Below are 18,959 nucleotides of genomic sequence, written 5' to 3'. Positions count from 1 at the left end.
CGGCGGTCGGGGCGCGGAGCGCTGCACCCGACGGGAGGGGCCCCCGGGGTGCCGTCTGCCGTGCTCCGGCGGCAGGAGCTGTCTGCTTTGACATGCGGAGCCGGGGGCTGCCGGTTCCCGCCTCCGGGGCTGCGCCTGCCCCACCGTAACTGTGGGGCCCTCGGGTGTATGAACCCCTAGAGATGTGTGTTTAGGTACAAAAGGACAAAATAACCAAAATCCATCGCTGGATCCCTCTCTTTGTTGTGCCTGTGCCTGAATATATCCACGTAGAGGCGTTACTAAGCTTTGCGGAACAATTCAGTCACCGCATCCACGCCCCGTTAGAATAGAAGCAGGTGAAAATGAAGACTTGAGGTTTTCTAAAGAATTCTGGTCCCGGTTAAAGCTGAAGCACTTAAATCTCTACTTCATAAGACCCCGAATAGAATAGGAGCTAATTCAGTATTTTCTGAAAGAAGGTCGTTAAACTGAAATCACCTCTCCAGCCATGACTACTTCAGGTTACAACAGAAGAGGCTGTTTTTTATGCTGCTCCCCTTTATTATACGTATCCTAAATAAATTGAAGCTTTCAGTAATTGTGTTGTGTGTCACGGACTGATATGAATGTGTTTTGTTAAAGGCACAATTTGGCTTTGTATTTTTTTGCATCCACTTACCATAATGCTGAAGTTAAAGAGAAATCGTTCTCTTGTGCTGAATATGTACTAAAGCAAAGTAATCTCCATTAACAACCTGGGTACATATCACCACCCAAACCAAGGATATTTATGAAGGAAGGGGCATTTCCCAGCAAAAATGACTACATGTGGTATCAGAAGTGCAGGAAAAACATGATAGACATGGTGTGAAAAGCCAAGATAAGGCTCTGAACGAGCTTTGAAAATTTAAACCCAAAGAAATCTAGCTCGAATGAGTGATTCTTGTGGCAATTGGTGGCTAAAAAGTGAATTAGGAGAAAAAGAAAATGCCAGATTTTCTTGAACAAAATATGAATCAAGCGAAGAGCTTTGACAAAGTTTCTTACAAACAAGCTTGCAACAAAAGTGACCGGCTTTATTACCTTCTTCATTATTATTTCTCTTTATTTCTTAACTCTTAAATAAATCTTGACTAAATTTTGAGGCCTAAAAACCCAGCACTTTTGTCAAGCATGAAATGCAGAGTTTTAAGAAGTGGAGCTGGTGTTCCTGAGAATAAATAACTGACAACACAGAGATACTCGTCAGAACTTAAAGCAAAAGCTTGAAGGAATTTAAGCAACATCTTCTGGATGGAAAGGTTTTACACAATGCACTGCAAAATGCTTAGATTGGGAAGTCCAAGTGCAGCCTTTATTGTCTGGAAGGGCAGGATGGTCACACAGCAAGAGCTGCCTTGCTGTTCTGGGGCCCTCTGGGGTCAGAGGTAACTCTTACATCCCTTATTGTGTTGCCATATGCTAATGCTCATATCATGATCTTTTAGTGTGTTGTAAGTGACACAGATTTGTCCTACTAGAGAGATGCTTTGAAGTGGCAGCTTCCAGCAGAGGGTACAAAGAGATTAGGAACCTTTGAATAATCAGTATTTCCATCTTTTCTGTTCATTTTGTAAACAGTAATAGATGGATTAGGGAGGCAATGATGAGTGGCTAAAGCTGTAAAAAGAGCAGAATCAGCTCTCTAGGCTGATGTGTCTCCACGTGTCTTTAACCCGTTTGTGTCTTTAGGTGGAAACAGACGTCTCCTGTGGAGAGAGCTGGGGTGAGGGGTGGCAGGCAGTCAGCCTGGAGCCCCAAGCACTGGTGGGCAGGCAGTCCAAAGACTGTTAAAAAGATTCAATCCTTAGGGTGACTTATCTTCAGTTTTGTCACGCATATGACTATATGCAGCCTGATTAATTGGCTGTTGAGTATTTCCCATTGTTGTCCTCCTCAGAAGTTCAAATGGGGACAGAATCCTTTCTCCAGCAGTCTCAACTGGTGTCTGTGTAGCTTTCTCTACCCCTAATAGCAGTGGAGGCGATATTGTTTGAAAGCGAGAGCTTTGTAAATGTTAGGGCACTGCAGCAGAAGGTTGCTGTCAAGAGTCCAATCAATGAAGGTCTTCTCATTTTAGTATGTCATTATGAGAAGCTTTTTGGCAATTTAATCTACTGTAAGCCGTGGTAGGGTTCTTCTAGGACTTGTGCATCCTGCGTTTTTGCAACGTAACTTGAAACAAGATTTCTTTAAAGGAAAATGGGGTGGGCAGATACAAACCAACAATCTAATACACACCTGGGAGGAATGAAAGCTCACAGGACTTCTCACAAACATAAAATAGTGGTCTCTTTCCCCAAGCAGGAGGCGAACAGTTTTAGCTCTGTCAGAGACTTGCTGCAAAACATCGAGTAAATCACCTTGGTTTGCTTTGACTCATATCTTCCCCTCATAGTCAGAGCTGGAAAGCCAAGTCCATTCATGTTTAGAAACCATTGGTGATCCTTAGTCCTGAGGTGCTGTAGCCCTGTCTAACATGGTTGTATTGATGCTGCTAACAAGTTGGATGTGTGTGCCATAAGAGAGATCAATGTGCTGTACTTGTGTGTCACCAGAATTTTAAAACAATTTCTTTCCCTCTCCTTTTTGTAGTATTACTTTAACACATCACCAAAATGAGTGAAAAGGAAGACCAAGGAGATCCAGCAGATATGGGTGATTTAACAGAAAGTGCAGAATATGAGGATGATTTTGAAAAAGACCTCGAATGGCTAATTAATGAAGAAGAAAAAGAAAACCTTGGTGAAGGAGAGGTATTTGTTAAATTAAATGCTGGTTGTCTTACTTAAAGGACAAAATTGAGTAATATTTGGAATCACAAGCACAAAATTCAATATGGTTTGAAACACGTAGGTCCATTCACTGAATTTTGACAAGGAAGGTTATTTGGAATTATAACAAAAACCAATTCAGCAAGCTGGTTAGTTTGGTTATAATTACCTTAAAACAGAAAATTCAGTGTTCACTGAAAATAATGTTTGTTTCAAAAGTGCTTCTGGGTCCCTTTAAGTGTTTGTTCAATACATGTGGTTGTGGTTTTATGCTGTCACTGGTCACTACTGCACAAGCCATGGTTAGTTAAACCTTGTGCAGATGTGAACATGGAGAAACTGCCAGAGAGTTGTTAGTGCCAAAAAATCTTTTAGTTATGAGATGCACTATTTGTGCCTGTTTTAGAATTGGGGTAGTTGGTACTGCTCTTCTCTCTTGCTATTTCTTTTCTCTTTCTTTGATACTGTTCTTTGTTGAGAGAATAGACTAGCTTATTTTATTTTTTCTAGAATCCTGAAAAAGATGAAGAGGGTATCAAAGCACAGATTTTTAAAGTTGCGGACAACTTTGAGGAAGACCATGAGGAAATGGAAGAAAATCCAGATCAGCTTTCAGAAGCAGATAGAGATGTGAAAGTGAGACCCACCAATGAAGAAAGTTTGGAATCCAGGTCTGATATTAAACAGGGGGACCATGTATCTGATACTGACAGTGAAAGCTCTATCCAGGAATCCAAGCTGGAAAACCAGCAGGAACTGGATGAGGAGGAAGATGAAGAAATAAAGCGTTACATCTTGGAAAAGATTGAAGAAGCCAACAAACTGCTGGAGAATCAGGCTCCTGTGGATCAAAACAGAGAACGGAAATTAAAATTTAAGGATAAATTGGTGGATCTTGAAGTTCCTCCTCTAGAAGATGCTGAAATTTGTAAAACTGACCTTGCAAGAGGAGACGATGTTTCAAACAGGCTATCTCAGTTGCATATTTCTAATGAAATGGGGCAGGAAAGCACATCACTTCTGCCACGTGCTGGCAAGGATGAGGAAAACAAGGATGGTAAAATCCTAGTGGAAAAAGATGGGAAGTTTGAACTCTTAAGTTTACGTGATATTGAAAGCCAGGGCTTTTTGCCCCCGATAAGTGTTTCTTTTACTGATATTGAAACTCAACAGATGTCTGCAAAATCTTCACACTACGGTGCTTTTGGCACTGTCTCTCGAATGAAGGAGGTACCTCCAGTAAGACCAGGAGCACGTTCTTTTTCTCCTGGTGGAGAAGAGCATGTGTATTTCCCTAAGCCTCCGTCTAACCCAAAGCGTCGTCCGAATTCTGCTGTCAATACTGCAAGAGCTCTGGGGAAACGGAAGGTTCCGCAGAGGGCACAGTCTGCAAACGTGCCTGTGAGAAGCTCTACTTACTGTCTTTCTCCCAGACAAAAAGAATTGCGGAAGCAGTTAGAACAAAGGAAGGAAAAACTGAGGAAAGAGGTAAAAATACAGAGACAATGAGTAGATCACAGTGACCATCCTGCTCCTCTGCTTCACAGAGACCACATGGGCAGGGCATTTACTCCATTTTTCCATTATAAAAGAAGCAGCAATAACAATAATAGTAATTATCTGGAGATTGTACAGAATCTCTCAAAACTCTTTTCCTTAAAAGAAAAAAAACCCCACAGAATGGCATAGGATCAAGCCATGCTCACAGGAGAAATAAGTATTTATTTAATATGTTCTTCATAAATAGGCTTTCTGCTGTATTGTGCTTACTGCTTTTGCTTATTGACTCTCTCTCTACCCAGTTTCCATTACAGGCCCACTGTTTACTGGAACGTTAGCACACGGTATCGCAGCTCCCCAGGTTACACTGCAGTGCAGGAAGTTAACCACAGTAGTGCAGGTGCACGTTTGGGTGCTCACCAAGTGTGTAACAGGCAGTTAAGCATCTGGGAGAGTGTTCAGTCATAAAGTAAGATTTACACAGGAGAATGACTGAGAACTGTGAACAGGGAGAGGTGTATGGAAGATACAGCTGACTTCAAAAGTGGGATGCCTTGTTGCTTGTGTAAGATGCATGCAGGTGAAAAAAAGAAAATATTCCCAGTACTGAGTTTATTCTTCTTGTATTTATAAAGGGCAGTAATTTAGAAGAAAAAAATATTTATCATTTAGAAAGTCAAATCAGTATCTTACGTATGACTGGGGGAAAAAACCCACTTTTTAATTCTTTCTCAGCTACTTTTCAGAAGAAAATAATATTTAATAGAGTCAGCCTCTGACAGCAGTAACAGGAGCTGCAGAAATCTTTACCAAAGATTTTAAAAGCTTAGATGTTTTTCTTTGCTTTGCATTATGATAATACAATTACAGAAAGGTAACTTACTATGTATGTTGCTCTACAAAAGGATCACGAAGCATCTACCATTTTTCTGTGTCATGATGTTCTAAGTAAGCTGGCTAAGTAGCTTAAAAGGTCACTTTCTATCTGTAGAAATAGGTCTAGCCTGCTTTATTTGAAGTTTCTGAGGCACAGCTCTGTAGTGAGGGGTAGGAAAGGTCAAGAGTTACTGATGTGTTTTCTTTGTACACACAAGACTAGATCGCTCGACAGCATGCTCTGCGTATTTAAAGTAAAATGTAGTGTGGTGGAGGTTATTTTCCTAACAGTGTGTGCTAAATCTCTTCCTCTGTTGGCTGACTTATGAAAAGGTAAGGATGTATTACCTTACTTCTTCATTCCTGAATGGAGTTCTTCCATTCTGTGATGGATTCCACAGGCATGAAACATTACTGGAATCCATCTGCTTCATTTGGGCAGGGTTTCTTCCATTTCGGTAAATGACAAATTGTTAATTTGGAGGATAGTCTGCAAGTTGTGTGTAGGTGGGAGGAACATCGTCTATTTGCAAGAATAGATTTCTCCGAGTGTTGAAATGAGTAGGGACTGTAGTTTGTGTGTCAGGGAAAGTCAAAACCTCATAAAATATCTCAATCAGCTTTCTGAAGCAGTGTTTGAAAACCTTTCTCTTCTTTGTTGATACTTGTCATTAGCTAAAAAGTGATTAATAACTAAGAAAAACCTTTCTCAATTTTGTGAAAAATCAGATAATTTTGTAAACTTGAAAAAAGTGTTATGCTATTAATACTCCTGAAGTAAATACATTACAACTTCATGTCCAGAAAAAAAAAACCCTTATTTTTAAGGTAGTGCCTGCAGTCCTTAGGTAGCTAAAATATCCTTTAGGGTTCAGCAGTCTGTCAAGCTTGGGAGCTGCATTCATTTTAAAAGTGCAACAGTTTAAACTGATTTTAAGCCAGTCAGAGCTCCTAGGCAGGCTTGATTTTAAAAGTCTTCACCTGTTGCTATTGAAATGTCTGAGAGTTGAGATACGTGAGTTGAGATCTCTCATCATGGAAATTGGAGGTAATTACAAAAAGGGTTAGACTGAAAGTACCCATGAACTGCAGAAGTGCTCAAACACATTTCTTCCTAAAAGTAGTATCAACTGTGATGCAGTCATTGAGTATTCCTGTTTCATCAGTATTTTTGTGTGTCTCATATAATTCAAATGACATTGTCTATGAAGGCCTTTGAAGATAAAAATAATTCTCGTAAAAGCTAAGTTTATTCACTCCATTCCATTTAAGGAAGAAGAAAGGAAAAGGGAACAGGAAGAACAGAAGAGAAGAGAGAACGAGATGGTTTTTAAAGCTTGGTTACAGAAGAAGAAAGAACAAGTGCAAGAAGAAAAGCGAATTCGTCGTGCAAAGGAGCTGGAAGACTTAAACAGCAAAGTAAGATCTCGCTAATGTAGGACTGGGATCTACAGTGTTTGTTAAATAGGAAAACCACATTTTAAGCCTCTGTTCTTAGCTAAGCATACGAAAATTTATGGTGATAGGAAATGGTTTTGTTGCATTGTTTTCGGCGAGGAGCTAGGTTGACTTGCGTATTTAAGATGGTTCTGCTTGGCAGGGTGGCTTGTGCCATAGAAGCTGCATGTATGAACTTAATAGATGTAAGGTCACAGGAGATGCAGTGATGCCCCTTTTTATGAGAACAACTTGATTGAACCCTGCAGTGAACAAGCAGCCAGAAAAACCCCTTGAAGTGTATCCCTTACCATCAGAACTTGTTGGCAAGCAGTTACTGCACGTGACCTGACCAAAACCTGAAGATGCAGAGGCTCTGTTCTAAAGTTCTTGCAGCAATGGGCTTGGAAAGCTAAATTCAGTATTTTTTAGAACATACCACTTTGAATGCTCTCCCATGTATATATTCCACGCCAGATTAGCATATGATGTAGTTTACTTATGAGGTATGTTTTGTGGATGGGAGATGCCAGCACAGTTCCAAAAATAATTATAACATGATTAATATAAAGGTCATTCAATGTTAAGCCTTGTGTGTATATATATTCTTTTTTTAATTATTTTTAAATAGGAGAGGAACAGGAATCCAGAAGAAGCCTTCAAGTTATGGCTTAAAAAAAAGCACCAAGAACACATGAAAGAAAAACAGATAGAAATTTTGAGACGCCAAGCTGAAGGAATTGCCTTTTTTCCAAGAACAGAGGAATGCAACAGAGCCTTTAAAGAGTGAGTAGGGTCATTCCTAGGGAACAAAATTTGAAAATTTTGTAGTCTGCCAGTTTAAGACTGTAGGTATTATATGGTACATCTTCACTGCTGAAGCCTTTACTGTTTTGGAGGTTTTTTTGCATGAATATGCCCTCATAAACTTACACCCTAGCAAAAATTCATCAATTCCTCGATGCTGTTTGTTCACTGTTGTGAAATTACTTGTCAGAACCTCAGCTGAAATAGTGAATTACTTCTGCTCAAAAAGGGAGATCCTTCTCTCCTATCCCTTTTTGCCCATTCTGGAGCAGGCTTGGGTTGATTCAGCTCATTAAACAAGCAGAAAGGTATAATCCAGTAAAATGATTTTTTTTTTTTTTTTTGGTGAATTGTATCAGCTCAACGAAAGGGGGGAGGTAAAGGTGGGTGCAGCAGCCACAGAACGGGGACGGAAAAGCAGCACTCCTTATGTTTAGGAGTGACAGGCAAAATTTTAGACTGGCTCAGCCATCACACTTGACATTATCCTGCAGGACAAGGTGACTCAAATGGGGGCAAGTCTCCTTTGAATGCATGATGTAAAACTTTCAGTTGCAACAGGCACTACTTCTAGTCCTCTTTCTCTCTCCACAGATGGCTAAAAAGAAAGAGAGAAGAAAAGCGAGCAGAAGAACTAGCTGCTAAAGAGAGAGCAAGGCAGTTTAGATTAGAAGCCAGAAGAGCAAAACAGATGCAGAACATCCACTGCATTAGTTCGGAGACAAAATCCTTTCGCTTCACAGACCATTATAGCTGAAAGTTTGATGTAACCACAGAGTTCTTGGTGGCAACTCTCTTTAATTTTTATGGCTTGAGCTGTTGCTCTTTACAGCCACAGACTTTTCGTGGTGTTTTTTAAAGCTTTCAAGCAAGTTTAACAATTACCTGATTGTGATTTTAATATTTATTTGTAATTTTGTTGAAAAGCCTGCTTTTATGTCTAACTCAGGGATCTTTTTGGTTCGACCAAATCTAAACGAGCGTGAGATCTGTATGAGTGTGGCAAATACACATTCCTGTCTTTAAAGGGCACTTTATACTCAGCTCCACCCTGAATTCCTGGATGCAGGCTATTATGAAAAGTGTTGAATTTTTGATGGATTAATATTGCTGTTTGCTGCTGCTTGTGATGAAGACTGTACAGCGTGTTATGTTGTTGGAAAATCCTATTTCTTTTACCACTTCCTAGTGATCTGTTGACCAGCTGTTAGTTCTGGCTAGGCTGGAGGACTAATTTTAATCACTGAAGGTTAACATGTGTGTGAATGTGCAAGGTTTTGAAACTTACTTCTGCGAGTCATAGTCAGTAGTCTTCTATTCCATGAAATTAAAAGATGGTGTGAATTATAACCTTTACTAGTATTGAGGAAGCTGGATTCCTCGTATACATGTCTGTGTTTGCTAAATTAATGATAATAAACTACATCATCCTACCCAGCTAGATTGGGAACTCTTGTCAGAGAACATGCTGAGGTCACTTATGAAATCATGAAGTGGAAGATGAGGAACATTCTGTCCAGCTGTGTGTCCACCAGATTCCACGATCTGCCATTGTTCTTACATTTTTCCCCAGTGAAAAGGTTTTCTGGAAGTACTGTAACAGACAGAGCATAGCAGATGCAAAGCAAATGTGCCATTAGTATTTCTCCCCCTTTTGGATAGTTACAGGCATATTCAGAGAAACTGGGGTTTGACCAGAGGTTGCCACATTGCAGCTTTTGTCACCATAGATAAAGGTTGTGGAAGTGAAATGAAAATTTCACATGTTAATGAGAAACACAAGCAAAAGGTGCCTTCCTACTTCCTCTACCCTCCCCTGGACACCAAGAAATGTTTCTTGTGTCTAGTGAGGAAGTGCAGGGGGAGAGTTTGCAAAGGTCCACGCTACCTCCCTAACTGTAGTAAGCTGCAAAAGCTTCTTGGTTCATTACCTCAGACCAGCAGAGCAAAGGGCTTTTATGCTGCAGAGAAAACAAGGTCAGAAATACAGCTATATTAAATCCAAAACTGCAGTTTCAAAGCAAGCAAAGGAAGTTTATTGCAGCTTCCATCATGCAAACCAAAGCATGGCCAGCAACAGCAAGGACGAGATTGAAAAGCAAAACTGGGTAAAAGCAACCATTTCAAAAACCCTTTCCCCAAACTAGACAGCTACAGATGATAAATTTAGGAGTGAGACTAAGAAATTAAACGGCATTGTTTGCATCCTCCTACCTTTTCTCTTTACATTTGCAACTTAAGTAGGCTGCTTTGGGTTTAGCAGATTATCTGCTGGAAGTTCTCTTGGAACCTCCATCAAGACGATAAAACCATATAAGTAAAAAAATATATATTTTTTAACCAGTAGCTGTGCAAATTTAGTGCTTATCTTCAGCTTCCTGTAGCACCCAGGAAGACCTTGGGCAAGGACTGAGTTCTAATGCTAGGTCAGGTTTTGACACTCTGTACTAAAGGTCTGTCAGTCTGTCTTTGCTGAGGCTTAGCTCTGCAACAGCTTCCCTCCAGAAGCTGAAATAGATGGTAAAGCCGTTACAGCTTCACGGAAACAATCTCACCCCACACAGTTTTCCAGAATTCATATGAAACCAGTTACTATTTAAAGCTAGAGTTCATTCAAGCTCTTTCTCCTTGCCAGAAGGGCTGCAACACTGCACAGGCTCTTACTTTCAGAACTTACAGCTATGAAGAATCATTGCACATGGTCCTTTTTATTACAAAATTTAAAAGGCTGAACACAGACTTGGGGACAGTTTGTCACTTTAGCTAAGACTTCAAAAAAAAAAAAGCACAGAGCTGACCATTTTTAATTGCTTTTTTTTTAATGATAACCTGTCAGTACTTCATTTACCTTGGTATAGTATGCTTTTGTCCCCCTCTAAAGAAAAATTCTTTGTGATTTCCTAGTAAGACTGTAAACCTTAAATACTCAAGGGCATCTCTATGCTTTACAAACTGGACCAGCATAATATTTTTGGTCTTGCCTTTGTAGAAGAAAATAAGTAGCTTTCCAGACTGAAAAGTAGAAGTGTGCCAGAGGCGAAAGAAATCCTGTCAGTCCCCAACTTCAAGGTGTAGAGAAGCAGAAACTGCATCATTTCCAATGTTAAACCTACCCATTATGGACAGAAATAGGAAAAAGGGAAGCCTGCTGAACAGCAAGTAGTGTAATTCTTCAGCAAGAGTGCATGTGCTGTGTTTTAAAGGGCTATCAGCTCTCCTTGACAGTGATTGCAACAGTTGAAAGTTACATCTTCGTATCTTGTATATGGGTGAAACCTTCCAATATTCTTCTTTGTGGAAAGGAAGGAGGATGGGGAAGTCTCCGAAAAAGAAACTTCTGTTGATGTTTCTGTACATGCAGCTGGATCCAGTACACGCAGCACCTAAGGATGGAAAAATGGAGACTGAAAATTCATCTGTTAAGTTTAATAGGTTTTATCCGTCTGTAATAGCTAGGAAGGATTTCTGCTCAAAAGCTATTTTTTTTTTTTTTTTCCCCAAGTTGAAAACCAAATATCCACCTATCCAGACCCTCAGGATAAACCAGGCAAGAACACCACAGATCACTGCAAGCCTCCTTCTGCTCAACTACTGCTCAGTTGCTTCCAGACTAAACTGTTAGTCTCATTTGCTACCTAGACATCAAACTTCCTGCAGTGGAACCTTATTTTGAAAGATAATCATATAGCTTCTCTCTGTTTCCACCCACTTTAAACAGAACTCGTTTTTAGGGCAACAGAAACTAATGCTGAAGTGTTATGACTTATTCCTACCTGAATTTCTTTCTTCTCCCACTCAGTTTTTAAACTCAACTACCTATTTTCAATTGGCTTCCTCCTGACACAGTAACTAAACAAATTTTGACCCAGTTACTTGTGGTGCTAAGAACAGAGAAGGAAACTGTGTATCATTGTATTATTTATGTTCTGCTTATTCTTCCAGGGTTTTTTGTTTGGTTGGTTTGGGTTTTTTTTTGTTTTGTGTGGGGTTCCTTCTGTTTGAGGTTTTTTGTTTTGGGGGTGGGGTGATTATTTTTATTTTTTTTTTAATGAGGGAAACAGACAGCTCTATTCAGCATATTTCTCCTGCATATACTTTTTAAAAAAGTCAAGATATAAAGCAGTTAACAGGTGTTTCTCTCCAGAAAGAAGACTCCATGCTGACAGATTGAGATGTATGAAGAGTTCTTACCATTTCAGCCATTTTCTCAGCAGGTGTATTGCAAAATTCCACAGCTGTTGGACTCTTCTTTGGACTATTAGTGCTAACATTTCCAAGAAGATGTGAGCTTACAGCTTTGGCTAGCTTACAATTCACAGCTGCTAGCTCTGTTGTAGTGTAAGGTTGGGCACTAGGATAGTATGTCTGTTGTCGCCCCCACTGAAGAGAAACCATCAGCTCCTCCAGCAGCCTGTGCAGAAAGGAAAGCGGCACTATTAGTGGTTTTGTACTCTATGCTACCAGCACACAGCATACTTCAGAGGCATTGTCCCCTCCCAAGACTTACTGCACAAGTTAAATGTAAACCAAAAAAAAGAAAAAAAAAAATGTTTAAAGACAAGGAGGCAAACAGGCTGTTTTCCAAGGCAAGGCCTCACCAATACAGTATTTTAATACTGGTAAAACTTATCTGACACCTGGCAGGATAAGCACTAAAAAAAAAAAAAAAAAAAAAAAAATCAACACAGGTAGAATAATCTGTACGTTTTGGAAGGAGACAGAGGAGACTTGAAGTCAAGACAGTAAGTGATTAAATAGAGAAAGCCTGAGGATATGAGGGATGTCAGTGCTATATTATGTTACCCCTAAGACTTCACACCTCCAGGGTATGAAGAAAGAATTAATGCTATTTTGGCTCTTTCAGCTTTGAGACTGAAAAGTGACTGTACTATCCATCAGCATAACTGATTTTTATTGAGTATCACTGGACCAGGAGGAAGTTATTTGACTCTTCTCCAGCCTAGAATAAACTGACAGAAATCAAGTTTGCACAGAGGTAGTCTGGATTAGGAAAAAGAAAAAAAAACCCCATACTTCTGTGTATCAATCATCTCTTGACGGAACTGATCGCGTTCATTCAGCAAGTCCTGGATTGCACTTTGTGCATCCCTGGTTTGACGCTGAAGAATTGCTCTGGTGTTGGTTAGCTCATCAGCCATAACCCTGCAAAAGAAGTTTCCAATCAGCAGCGTGAGTAGTTTGAAAGTCACTTTTATTTGACTACAGACTGTAATTTGTCAGCTCCAAGGATTAAGCTGCTGTTCTCACTCCCCTCCCCCAGACAGAGCCTGTATCAACCTAATTACAAAGGACACATATTAGGAGTAATTTCCCTTCAACTACAGTCAACAGAAGTGCAAGATTATGTTTTGACTTGCTTCAACTTTCGACTTGAGTTCAAACAATCATGACACTTAATACAAATCAACTATCAGACATTTCAAAATACCTTGGGTGAGCCAATGTGGTGGAGAAGGATCCCAAGAGATAAAAAGCTAAGTACATTTTGCTTTACTAACATGGTTCTCAAGTATGCTGTAATCCCATCTTTTCATAGTCATCTCTACAGATGACAGCTATGGCTGCAGACTGCATTCACTCACTGCTTTGCCTTTCTCGGGGCAGTAACTAGACATTACACAGGCTAGATACAAGCATTTAAGAGCTACAAACGAGACAACAGTTGTCACATTTGTCACATGAGGCTTGGCACTGACCCCTCAAAACAGGTATTTCACATACTGCAAATGCAAAAAACAGAATGACATTTAAACAACTGTTTTGAAATTTGAGCTCCCAAGGAAGCAGAACATTACATGGGGTGTTACTCTAAGCACATCACCAGGGGCTCAGAGGCCTGATCTCAGAACTCTTATTAATGCGAAAGAAACAAGTTAAGTTAGGATAGTAACTCTTGCCTAGATAGGACTATCACAAGTACTTACCATTCACTCAGTATTATGAAACTTCTTAAAACCAGCAAATTAAAGGGAGGAGACTGCCTTCTAATACCACTTCCTTCAAGTGGTAAGGTCTTTTGTAATATGCATTAAGCATCATAATTAAAATTTAGTCAGTTATATCCAAGTACAGTAGAAGATTAAAAATCCTAGCGCACTACTTACAGATCTGGTAAGACAATTACACTTAGTGAGTTAAAAGTGTAACCCATTGTCAAATGAGTTTTTGACATTCAGATCAGCTTTTATGGTTACAGAAATAACCGTGGGGTTCTCGGTGTTTAATGAGTGCTTAATGAAGAGGTGCCCCTGCTCGCTCTTCCGGACTGAGCTGCTCTGCCTAGTAGATCCCTGAATCACTAGAGCAGAGTTCATAAGCAGACCAGCTTCTTCACAAACTGATGATTGTATCATACTGGGGGGCAGGGATGAAAATCAAGCTTATAACATTTAAAACAAGTCAAGACAGCTGTCCTGGAAGACATTTTTAAACCCTAAACTGCACACAGTCTGTCAGTATTAAGAACTTCTCTTGCTATGTTGACAGGAACTGCAGTTTTTAGGAGGTTTAGGACCCACTGTATTACCTTTGAAAAGCAGAGCTCTTCACAGAATCATTCAGGTTGGAAAAGCCCCTTGGGATCATCAAGTCCAACCCTCAGCCTGACTCTACAAAGTTCTCCCCTACCCCACATCCCCCCACAGCTCATCCAAACAACCCTTAAACACACCTGGGGATGGGGTCTCCACCCCCTCCCTGGGCAGCCTATTCCACTCTCTGACCACTCTTTCTGGGAAACATTTTCTCCTCATGTCCAGTCTGACCCTTCCCTGTTGCAGTTTAAAGCCATCCCCTCTTGATCTGTCACTAATCCCCTGTGAGAAGAGACCAGCACCAGCCTCTCTGCAATGTCCTTTCAGGGAGCTGTAGAGAGTGATGAGGTCTCCCCTCAGCCTTCTCCTCCTCACACTGAACAGCCCCAGCTCCTTCAATGGCTCCTCACAGGATTTATTCCCCAGGCCCTTCCCCAGCCTCGTTGCCCTCCTCTGCCCTCGCTCCAGCCCCTCGAGATCTCTCTCATATTGAGGTGCCCAAAACTGGACACAACACTCCAGGTGTGGCCTCCCCAGTGCAGAGCACAGGGGGACTGTCACCTCCCTGCTTCTGCTGGTCACACTATTGCTGACACAAGTCAGGATGCCGTTGGCTTTCTTGTCCACCTGGGCACACTGCTGGCTCATGTTCAGATTTACAAGGAGCTTACTTTCCTTGTACCTTTTCTGTACACTCAAATTTCATAGTAGGTGTCAGCAGAGCTGTTGCGGCTGCCCTCTGTGTATTTAAGCACATTGCCAGGCACTGCAATGGGTGTACGTAATAAAGCCTGAAGGAAAACACTGTCACAACAGCTCTGTAAGAGGCAGTACCTGCTTGCTAGGAATTTGCTCCGCCACACATCACACTGTATAGACATGCGCTCCAATTGCTCGGACAGCTGAGACATATTGCGGCCCAGGACTTCATTTTCTAGGATTAGCTGATTTTTCTCACGAGCCATCCGTTCAAAGTGATACTGCAGATCATCCCCAACAGAAGCAACAAGTAATTTCTTCAGCTCCCGATTCACCTAGAATTAAATCAGAGTGTCTTGTAATTATCAATACGGAATGAAACACCTCCTGCTTCCAGAATGCAATGCAAGTTATTGCAAACTGCTAACAATAAACTGCCTTTCCAGAATGGGACACATCCAGTGCAGAGTATATTAAGCCTCACAATCCACTTTAGTGAGCATGAACATTTGAGACTAATGAACATTCAACAAATCCTTGTTTAAATTCTAAGAGGCCATAGAGGAAGAATGAAAGCCTGCTACAAGAAACAAAGCAAGTCTCAGTAGTATTCAAGTCCAGAATCAGCAAGGTAAAGGATTAGACAAGACATCCACATAATTATAGTCACCCCTTCTACAGCACAACATTCTTCACTTTGCAGTTGAGTTGAGGAGCAGAATCTTTCCTCATGAAAGATTCATTTCTTTGCCACACTCTAGTGTGTTTCTCTCAGCTTCAAGCCTTTGATTCTTTCATCTGTTGTCAGAGAAGCAGCTCTGGATTACTTAATGTCCTTCCACTCTGTATCTTAGTTGATAAGTTCAAAAGGCAAACCATTTGTTTCAAGGCTAGAGCAGTTCTCTTTGGTCACATTCAGAAACTGATTATATATTCAGAAACTGCTCAACTGTGTGAGTGAAAATACCTTTCATGTCTTACCTCTGTCTGGATACGTAGCTGATTAGAGAGACCTTCTTTATCCTGCAACAACCGCTTTTCTGAATTCTTTAGCTTTTCAATTGCATTTTTCAGCTCTATCTGTTCTTTCTTGGGATCTGTGGCTCCATCTGACTGATGGAAGGTGTCTCCTTTATGTCCTGCTGATTTAGCTACCTTAGCATTTCTAGTTGGAACAACATGGGTGATAGCTGCTTTTGGGACTAATATACGAATAGCTTCAATCTCCACTGATTTATCAGCAGGTACTTTCCCCAGCTGCAGAACTCCGGGACTCAGGGAAGAAGCTGCTTTTTTATGTGGGCTGTGGTGGATGTGATGGTTTGTAGTGTTGGCTCCAGTGATTACTTCCACCGATTCAGCTGGTTGCTCTGTTTCCATGCCATCTCCAGGTCCTCGGATGGGTGATAAGGCATCATCAACTAAAATTTAGAAACAGAGGAGGGAAAGTTTACCACCTTTCACTTTGTTATGGTCTCACTGTAACTCTTCACTTAATTTTTGTACTTCAGAGTTACAGATTTTAGTTGCACAGTGCATGTGTAAAATAGTCCTTTGCAGGAGCAATTATAAAGCACAAGTTAGGGAAGTCCTTACTCAAGTGCCCATTGCTCATTAATACTAATAGTACAAGGCACAAACACTGGTATGAATTGCATTAATCTTAACTTCCTGCTGCCATACCAGATTAAATGCAGACATGAAAGAGAGCTAGTACAGAGAAAATTCTTGACAATAAGCTCATAGGCTGAAAGCAAAACCAGGTTTTGGGAGCTGACAGAATCAGAGCCGTCTCATCCTACACGCAAGAGTTAAATGAAAAGCAGCTACAAGCTACATAGCTCCTAACATCTTAAGGAGTGTAGCAGACTTTTAAGTACTATGTACCATGTGTTTTAGTTGTCCATGTGATGGTTCAAGAAAAGCCAACAAGCCAGTTCTGCTTCATTTATAATCAACAGACCCCAGTATTACCAGTAATGCTGCATTCTACTCTGAATTGCCCAATATGCATAATATTTACTGAAATTAATTTTATTTATGTTCACTAAGTTTTCAGCTGGATGAAATATTATTAAAGGTTCCTGGCAAGGGGTGAAGGCAAGAACACATGCTGCTTTTTCCTCACACTGCAGGCAGCTAACTTGAGCTGTGTTCTCCAGGTAATTAATTTAAAAAACGCTGCAGCAGCACCATGATATTGCCCTGCTTTCAAGTTGGCTGAATCAGTACCAACAGGTTCTAATTACCAGAGGACTGACTGACAAGTGCACAGACAGATGACAGTACCAGTGACAAACTTGTTTTTCCATACGAAGCTGGATTAGAAAACCACAATTAACTTCCATCCAGGCAGCTCTGGTTTTCACTGCAATAATGAAGTGCCATAACTACTTTCTAATAGCTACATAAAAGGAGTAAGTTTAAATGAAGGGAGCCTGGCATACAGTGTAACTCTGGTCTTTAGAATTCAAATTAAAGTACTTTCAATCCAGTCAGCTTAGATACCATGTGAACCACCTACCTTTTTCTAGAGAGGACATTTTCTCTTTAGCAGTCAACTCTTCCTAACTACGTAAGTCTGAGGAGGAAAAGAGGAGGGTGGGGGGGGGAGAAAAGTCTTTAGCAAGGTAACAGTGACAGTTAATCTTGGATTACCCTATTGTCTAGTACAATTTATAAACTCCAGTTCAGTGGCACAGTGAAAAAACCCCAAATGATAAAAACCACATCAGGACCCAGAGAGTTAAAAAGAGAAGGCATATGAGATTTCTGGCACGTGTTTCTTTTTTCACTAAGAGCTAGACTTCAACACCCATCTCTTGCTCCATATCCAGTTCCAGTTGCCTTTCCTCACATTTCTCTTTCTGGTCTCCCTCCTCTTTTCCAGTGAGCCTTCATCTTACCCTTTAGAACTCTAACACTCCCAGAGTACAACTGCATGACCATGCAGAGATAACCTAAGATCATCACAGAACCACAAGTAAATCCCACACTGTGCTTAAAGCAAATCAAGAGGTCAGGAGGAAATGACAGCAATTTTTTTACTTAAAAAAACCCAAAAACCAAACCACCCAAAAAAAACAGACCCAATTCCCAGCCAAAGCAGGAGTCAGTGCCCTGGCTGCACAGGCTTAGTTTAAGCCAACAGTGGAACTCTCCCCCCAGTTTGGCCCAAACTGTCATCCTGGCTGCTTGCTCCCTTATCCACAAACTCTTGACCATTGCCGCCTGTATCTGTAGGTTCATTCACTCCCAATCCCCCAGGCCACTCCCCTCCTCTTTCCAGGGTTTGCCACTAACTCCATTAGTTTGAGATTGCTATATCCTGTCAGGTTTAGGTTTTTTTTTGCTTTAGTTCTCCCTGTTATTCAAGGGAGACATCCCAAAGCTCTCATTTCCTTTCATTATACCACTAACTGAAGAGGCTTAACTGCAACATTTTTGATTTCTACTACTACAGCTCTCTGCCCTGAAAAGATCATGGTAGCAGCAAAACACAACTGCCAGCTTTCTACATTAATGATTTGTTTTGTCAGAGGTAGGTTTATCTTTTGCAATGACTAGAAGACAAAAGAAATCACTTTCCCTCGAGTTTTCTCAAACTACAGATACGAGAACATCTTGCTACCTGTTGCTTCTACAGCTGGAGTTACAGCTTTGCTCATTTATGACCACAATGTGCTAATCACCACTACTGTTCATTCACTTTTGATTGAGGATCTTTACTCATCCGAGGAGAACATGGAAGATGAAAATGTAGCTGCTCAGATGGGGATAAGAATGCACAATAAAAAAATGATTACGAGCATTTGGTCTTATCTGCTTCATCTAAGACCACCAGCTGATGATCCTGGTCCTTCACTTCCTGTTGTAATACTGTTCTTACTGATCTGTTGCCTTCAGACTCTCAGTGTAAGCCTCTGCACTCCCTACTCCCTAAGCCCCCCCTTTTATTACATAATTGTAGGCAAAACTCCCTCCCTGGTTGAATCGTTAGCCACCGCGCTTCTAGACTAACGTCGTGCCTTGCAATCCCCCTCTCCCGCATGACACACAACACCAGGAAATCCTGCTGCAACACAGCTGAATCACGACTCGCGAGGGCCTCAGAAAACTTCCACCGACCCTGCCTCGGCCGCCCAGCACCCCCCATCCCCCCCTCCCGCCGTGCATTTCGGCGACCAGCTGACCGGCCAGCGGGCGGCTGGACGTTGCCCACCCCTCTGGAAAAGCGGTTTCCCACTCACCCCGCGGCGTTACCGGCCAACGCCGACCGAACCACCCCCGC

At 41.2% G+C, this 18,959-nt stretch overlaps 2 protein-coding genes across 3 annotated transcripts in view; one reads left to right on the top strand and one right to left on the bottom strand.

Moving 5' to 3' along the window:
* The window catches only part of CCDC181 (coiled-coil domain containing 181), a 13,031-nt gene extending 3,730 nt beyond the window's left edge, over nucleotides 1–9,301 (top strand). The window contains exons 1-6 of one of the 2 annotated variants that reach the window (XM_026841288.1): nucleotides 53–461; nucleotides 2,617–2,777; nucleotides 3,306–4,283; nucleotides 6,444–6,590; nucleotides 7,240–7,394; nucleotides 8,010–9,301. In XM_026841288.1, the coding sequence (XP_026697089.1) occupies nucleotides 2,640–2,777; nucleotides 3,306–4,283; nucleotides 6,444–6,590; nucleotides 7,240–7,394; nucleotides 8,010–8,172 (1,581 nt within the window). In that variant the 5' untranslated portion in view covers nucleotides 53–461; nucleotides 2,617–2,639 and the 3' untranslated portion in view covers nucleotides 8,173–9,301. Of the gene's footprint in view, nucleotides 1–52; nucleotides 462–2,616; nucleotides 2,778–3,305; nucleotides 4,284–6,443; nucleotides 6,591–7,239; nucleotides 7,395–8,009 lie in introns of those variants that run through there. The other variant, XM_026841281.1, reaches the window with a different exon arrangement.
* Nucleotides 9,302–9,701: 400 nt separating this feature from the next.
* On the bottom strand, nucleotides 9,702–18,959 carry BLZF1 (basic leucine zipper nuclear factor 1). The gene is made up of 7 exons (XM_026841300.1): nucleotides 18,919–18,959; nucleotides 17,193–17,249; nucleotides 15,650–16,089; nucleotides 14,804–15,003; nucleotides 12,450–12,578; nucleotides 11,607–11,826; nucleotides 9,702–10,798 (listed from the first exon to the last, which is right to left on the bottom strand). The coding sequence occupies exons 2-7, from the start codon at nucleotides 17,209–17,211 to the stop codon at nucleotides 10,613–10,615; spliced, it is 1,194 nt and encodes a 397-aa protein (XP_026697101.1). The 5' UTR covers nucleotides 17,212–17,249; nucleotides 18,919–18,959; the 3' UTR covers nucleotides 9,702–10,612.

This window comes from Athene cunicularia (genome assembly GCF_003259725.1).
Source record: "Athene cunicularia isolate RWA chromosome 1 unlocalized genomic scaffold, athCun1 chr1_part1, whole genome shotgun sequence".
NCBI lineage: Eukaryota > Metazoa > Chordata > Aves > Strigiformes > Strigidae > Athene > Athene cunicularia.
This window is presented reverse-complemented; position numbering and strand designations above follow the sequence as displayed.